Genomic DNA, 7,035 nt, shown 5'->3' on the forward strand with positions numbered 1-7,035 from the left:
TGCTTCAGGTATGACATTTAAATCCCCTAAAACCTAGTAAAATTACTAAAAATACTAAATCCTCTAAATCTCACAATCTTAATGTTAAGCCTAAAGATGTTTCTAAAATCAAATGTCATCATTGCAAACTCAAGGGTCATTATAGAAAGGGTTGTGAAAGATTTAAGGACTGGCTAAGGAGTAAAGGTAGAATTGATGTCTATGTGTGTGTAGAGTCAAATCTGATTAAAATTCCTGCTAACTCTTGGTGGTTTGATACTGGATCTTCAGTTCATATAACTAACACATTGCATGGTTTTCAAAAACAAAAATAAACTAGTAAAGATTCTTATAATGTTTTTGTGGGAGAAAGATCAAGAGTTGCAATTAAGGCTATTGGAATTGTGAAATTAAAAATGAAGTCCGGTTTTGTTCTTCAACTAAATGATGTTTTGTATGTCTCATCCATGAGAAGAAATTTGGTTTCTGCATCAAAATTAGTAAAACAAGGTTTTGGGTTTATTTGTGATGATAACTATGTGAATTTTTTCCAGAAAAATAAGAAAGATTTTTTGTTATGCACTGCTGTTTTGTATGAGGAGTTATGGAAAATAGATCACATTATTGAAGAAAAACCGAGTTTTGTTTTAAATACTAATGTCAAAAGAATGCATGACACTGAGTTGTCATATGATTTATGGCATAAAAGGTTGGGACATATCTCAAAGGATGGAGTTTTGCAATTAACCAAATCAAATTTGATTCCTGCACTCGATTTTAAAAATGTAAAGGAATGTGTTGACTGCATAAAGGGAAAATTAACTAACACAAGAAACTTTGAGGCTAAAAGAAGTCAAAATCTCTTGGAAATTATCCATACTGATGTTTGTGGTCCTTTTCCTGTTAAAACCATATGTGGAAATAGCTATTTTGTGAATTTTATTGATGACTTCTCTAGATATGGTTATACTTTTCTCATTAGTGAAAAATCAACAGTACTTAATTGTTTCATAATCTTTAAGACCGAAGTTGAGAAACAACTAAATAGGTAGATTAAGATTGTGAGATCCGATAGAGGATGAAAGTATTTTGGCAGGTACATTGAGGAAGGACAACAAAAGGGGCCTTTTGTACTCTATCTTCAGCAACAAAGCATTATAGCACAGTACACCACACCTGGGACACCACAACATAATGGTGTCTCTGAGATAAGGAATAGAACTCTTATTAGGATGGTCAGAAGCATGATATCAAGGTCAAGATTGCCTAGTTTTCTTTAGGGTGAAGCACTCAAGACAGCCAATTACATTTTGAACCGAGTGCCAACTAAAGCTATCAAAGGTATACCATTTGAAACATGGACTAACAGAAAGCCGAGCTTTGGACACTTTCATGTATGGGGATGCAAGTCTGAGGGCAGGTTCTACAATCCTAGTGAGAGGAAGTTAGATTCAAGAACAACTTGCTATTTTATTGGATATTCAGAAAAGTCCAAAGGTTTTAAATTCTATTGTCCGCAAGCACATTCAAGAATTCAAGAGACTCATAATGTAGTGTTCTTAGAAGATCAAGATGTATCTGGTTTAGCAGTTGAGGAATTTGAATTTGAAGAGATAGACCAAACTACCATTGCCGCTTCTTCAAGTGATTACATTCAAATTTCGATTTACACCAACCCCTTAACCATAATTGAAGAAGAGGACACTCCAATGACTGAAAATAGCTTGCAGCCACATATTGATGATCCTATAGGGACTGTAGATGAAGAGTTCAACCACAGAGCGATCAACCTGTGCAGCAACCATTGAGACAGTTAATGAGAACTAGAAAACCTACGATTTCCAATGATTATGTGTATCTTCAAGAAACTAAATATGACTTTGGGGAAATTGATGATCCACTAACGTTTCTTCAAGCGATGTCAAGTCCTCAAGAAGCCTTATGAAAGAAAGCCATGGAGGAGGAACTGGAATGTATGGCTAAAAACAATGTTTGGACATTGGTAAATTCTGATTTAGGCATCAAACCAATAGGTTGTAAATGGGTCTATAAGACTAAGAGAGATACATAAGGCAGAATAGAAAGATATAAGGCTAGGTTGGTGGAAAAGGGATTTACACAGAGGGAAGAAATCGATTTCTGTGACACTTTCTCTCCAATCTCTTCAAAAGATTCAATGAGAGTAATCATGACTTTAACAGCTTACTTTGACTTGGAATTACATCAAATGGATGTCAAAACAGCTTTTCTCAATGGAGAATTAGAGGAAGACATTTACATACGACAAACAACTGGATTTGTTGAAAGGGGGAAAGATAACATGGTCTACAAACTGAATAAATCTATTTATGGACTTAAACAAGCTAATAGGCAATGGTATATCAAGTTTGATAAAGTGGTTACAGCACATGGCTTCAAAGGGAACAAGCTAGATGATTGTATATATTACAAGTTCAAGGGTACCAAATTTCTTTTTCTAGTGCTATACGTGGATGACATATTGATAGCAAGTTCGAATTTGCAGTTGTTACAAGAAACCAAGAAAATGCTCAGTGCCAATTTTAAAATGAAAGATATAGGGGAAGCTCACTATGTACTTGGCATAGAGATAGTCAGAGATAGAAAAATGAAGCTTTTGGGACTTTCACAAAAGGGGTATATTGAGAGAGTCTTGACTAGGTTCAATATGGAGCATTGCAATTGTGCTGATGTTCTTGTGACAAAGGTGACAAATTCTCTCGGCAACAAAGTCCAAAGAATGAGTTAGAGAAAGAAAAGATGAAGATGAAGCCATATGCCTCTCTAGTAGGTAGTCTAATGTATGCTAATATTTGCACAAGGCCCGATCTAGCATTTATAGTTGGCTTACTTGGAAGATTTCAATCAAATCCAGGTGCGGCACATTGGGTGGTTGTAAAGAAAGTTTTAAGGTACCTACAGAGAACAAAAGATTACTTGTTGGTATATGGATAAGAGAATACACTATAAGTAGTTGGATACACAGATTCGAACTTAGCTGGGGACATGGATGAAAGGAAATCAACTAAGGGATATATTTTTATGCTAAATGGAGGTGTTGTCTCTTGGAAAAGTGCCAAACAATCCATAATCTCTACTTCTACCATGGAAGCAGAATTCATAGCATGTTTTGAAGGTATAAAGCAAGCGGTGTGGCTTAAAAACTTCATTAGTGAATTGAAGGTTGTTAATTCAGTTCAGAAACCATTGAGAATGTTTTATGATAATAATTCAGCTGTGTTTTTCTCAAAGAACAATAAAAGGACTTCGGTTTCTAGGCTAATGGATGTGAAGTTTCTTAAAGTTAGAGAGAAAGTGAAAAAAGGTGTCATTGTTGTGGAACATTTGTCCAGAGATAAGATGATTGCTGATCCACTGACAAAAGCCTTGCCTAATGGGATTTTTAAAGCACATGTTTCTCATATAGGAGTTGAGCGGAGCGCAGCAAATTCGTAAAGAGGTAAGCAGTTCTCGAAGTAAGATTAATGAAACAATTCATCACCTTCCAAATGAGGAGCTGAAAGGCATAATAGGTGAAGACAAGGGGGGATGGCTAATTCCGGGAATAGGAAATATCCCATACCCTTCTTCGACTATTCGACCTGCTCCTCGAAGCAAGGAAGGGAATGAAGATAGCATAGAATGCCCTGTTATCTACTGTAGGGATCCCCGATCGCCTTGTATAACTATTGATCAATGGCTTTTGATGCTATTGATAAGTGGGAGTAGTTGATATTGTCGAGCTTCTGGAAGATAGCTTTAGGATGCTTTTTCATGAAGAAGTGTGATATAGCAATGTTTTCTGGAGGCTAGGTATTTTGGTTTATCTAGTTAGATTTGTTTGCATTTTAGAAGTTAGTTGAGGTTTTCTTTTGGTTCAATTAGTTCAAATAAATCTGTGATTAGTTGTTCATAGGAAACATTGTGATAATTCAATAAAAGCTATTGAGTCAATTTTTGTTTTTGACAAAGCTATTGAGAATTATATTCAGTTGTTCTTTTGGTGAATGACTAAAGAACTTATGTTGTATTTTGGGCAATATAAGTGGGAGTAAACTTTTGGTTTGCTCGTATGCAGAGTCACTTTTCTGTGAACATGTGTTAGACTTTGTGATTTATAAGTTGATTCTGCACATTGTATTGCAGAGGAGATTATGAGTTCATTGCCTTGACACATGTATTTAGTTCTGTGCTTTACTGGAGAAACGTTGTTGTGAGACTTATGTGATAATTTTATGTTAATACTTTACCTTTTTGAATCATACTCAAGTGGGAGAATGTAGGAATGTAAGTATGTTTTCACACGGTTAAGTTTTTGTGGATTAACATAATGAAGTCTCAATGGATTAGAGCTCTATTTTGGGACATGAGTTTAGTACTCATGATTATACAAGGATTTAGTTTCATATTCCTTGTAGGATTGTTATAGGCAATCCGGAACTTCTAGTATAAAATCACAATCCCTGCTCTCACAAAGGAATCACTTATATTGTTCCAATAGCCTATAAGTTGGAGAGTATTGTGCTTTGCAGAGAGAAGAAGGTTGTGTGCAGATTACATATGGCCTCTACATCCACAAACATGTCTGCAGGTATGCTTCGATCAACATGTTTTGTATCTTATTTACTTCTTGTTTACATAGTTCAAGATTTGTGATTTACTTGATCAATCCTTGTGTTCCTAGTGATTATATTGAATACTTGTTTACTCTTACAATTATCATATTATATTAGTGAACATATTGTTGGAAACCGGCGATATGAAACGGCCGTTGCATAAGATAGCCGCTGTTTCTGTTATAGATTGGGATTTCCTGGATCGTATATCATGCATACGTTATACACTTTTGTGTATGCATGTGTATGAATATACATAATAATAAATATACGTATCCTCATTCATTTTTACGGTTTGATTCCAATTAATTTATGAGTTTCTCTTTAGCTTTAGTTGATTTTATTCCGATATGCATCTTGTTCTCTTTGATTTCGTCGTTTAGATGACTTTGGTTGATCCCTGTGTTCTATCATTTGTTTTGGTTGGAATGAGAGGATTATATGACTATGCATTTATGAAAATGCTTATTACTGCTAATTATTTGTTGTAGAATTGTAAGTAATGAGCTGATGAGTAAATAAGAAGTCTTTTAATGTTAATTGTGTATGCACTTAGTCTTCAAAATGACAAGTGTAAGGCTCAAATGTGTAAGGCTAAATTAGCCATGTGTAGTGATCCTAAAAGTTAGCTAGATGTGTGGCTGAGATCAAATGTGTTGTTTTTGGATCCAACTAAGGCAAAACGGTTGTAAAAGAGTGTATGTGTGCGTGCTCATTTGAAATATAAGAAACATATTTTTCTCTCTACAACTTCTACAGAGAAGAAGAACATTTGCATTCCTCAATCCTCTTCTTATTGTTATCTTGCATAACTTAGCTAAATACTTCACACTAACATGGCTTCAGAGCCAGGTTGGATCAACTGAGTCTGGGTGTGAATCTGTGAGGTCACTGAGCTAAATCGAAGCTCACTCGAAGCTCGGTGAAGGTCGTCGGAGTTTCATTATCATTCAGGTCAAAGATGTTTGGATCTGGAAGCTCAGAGGTGAGAACTCCCATTTTCTCCGGTGAGAACTACGAGTTCTGGAGAATTAAGATGGTTACAGTTTTCAAATCTCTTGGGTTATGGAATCTGGTAGAAAAGGGGATTACAACTCCCGATTCGAAGAAGAAGAATAAGGAAACTGAAGAGTCATCGAAAGATGCAATCAATGAAGAAATGAATGTTGTGTTCATGAAGGATGCGAAGGCTCTAGGAATCATACAAAATGCAGTCTCTGACCAGATCTTCCCTCGAATTACCAATGCTGATTCAGCTAAGATGGCGTAGGATCTGTTGTATAGAGAATACCACGGTGGTGATTAGGTTAGATCGGTAAAACTTCAAAATCTTAGACGAGAATTTGAATATGCTAAGATGCGAGATGATGAATCTCTATCTAGTTATCTTACAAGGCTGAATGAATTGATTAATCAGATGAAAACATTCGGTGAATCTTTTTCTAATGAAAGACTTGTGCAAAAGGTTCTAATTAGTCTAAGTAAACTATATGATCCTATCTGTTTGGTTATAGAAAATACAAAATGTTTAGAGACTGTCGAATTGCAGGAGGTAATAGCAATCTTAAAGAGCCAAGAACAACGGTTTGATTTGCATACTGTTGATACTACTTGGAAGGCATTTACATCTCTCTCAATGAGTCCAAAAGGACAAAATAAAAGTGGAGCTCAATCTGGTCCATCTCATTTCCAGAAGAATTGGAATTCTACAGGCAAGAAATGGGATTCAAAACCCAAGTTCCAGCAGAAATTTCATGCTAGTCCTGCACAAAATGCACAGTTAATGGGTCAGGCAGTCACAAAACCACAGTGCAGGGTATGTTCTAAATTCCACTTTGGTGAGTGTAAGTATAAGGGAAAGCCTAAATGCTATAACTGTGAAAGGTTTGGACATTGGGCTCGAGAGTATACTACAGGCAAATTAGTTCACAAGGAAAATAGTGCTAATCAAATAGAGGTGACAGGAAACTTGTTCTATGCAAATAGCACTATCTCTAAATCTGTTGTCAATGGTGAATGGTATGTTGATAGTGGTTGCAGCAACTACATGACTGAAAATGAGAAATTGTTGGTTGATATAAGGACAAATGTAGTAGGCAAAGTACAAATGCCAACTGGTGAACTTATGAATGTAGCTGGAATGGGGACTCTAGTAATTGATACTAGTAAGGGCAGAAAATACATCAAGGAGGTAATGTATCTACCTGGATTGAAGGAGAACTTACTGAGTGTGGGACAGATGGATGAGCATGGGTATTATTTGTTGTTTGGAGGTAAAATGTGCAGCATTTTTTATGGTCTTTCACTGGAATGCCTTGTAATTAAAGTAGAAATGAAGAGGAATAGATGTTATCCTTTAGCATTCTTGCCTGATGATCATATAGCTCTGAAAACAAGCTTGTCTCAATCTACTTGGACCTAG

General features: G+C 35.8%; 1 protein-coding gene across 1 annotated transcript; it reads left to right on the forward strand.

The window, feature by feature from the left end:
• Window positions 1-5,970: 5,970 nt before the first annotated feature.
• Window positions 5,971-7,035, forward strand: LOC148694296 (uncharacterized). Its single transcript, XM_088700670.1, has one exon. It carries the CDS (start codon window positions 5,971-5,973, stop codon window positions 7,033-7,035), a length of 1,065 nt encoding a protein of 354 aa, XP_088556796.1.

Source organism: Pyrus communis, chromosome 9 (assembly GCF_041283825.1).
Source record: "Pyrus communis isolate YQ-2024b chromosome 9, ASM4128382v1, whole genome shotgun sequence".
Classification (NCBI taxonomy): Eukaryota; Viridiplantae; Streptophyta; class Magnoliopsida; order Rosales; family Rosaceae; genus Pyrus; species Pyrus communis.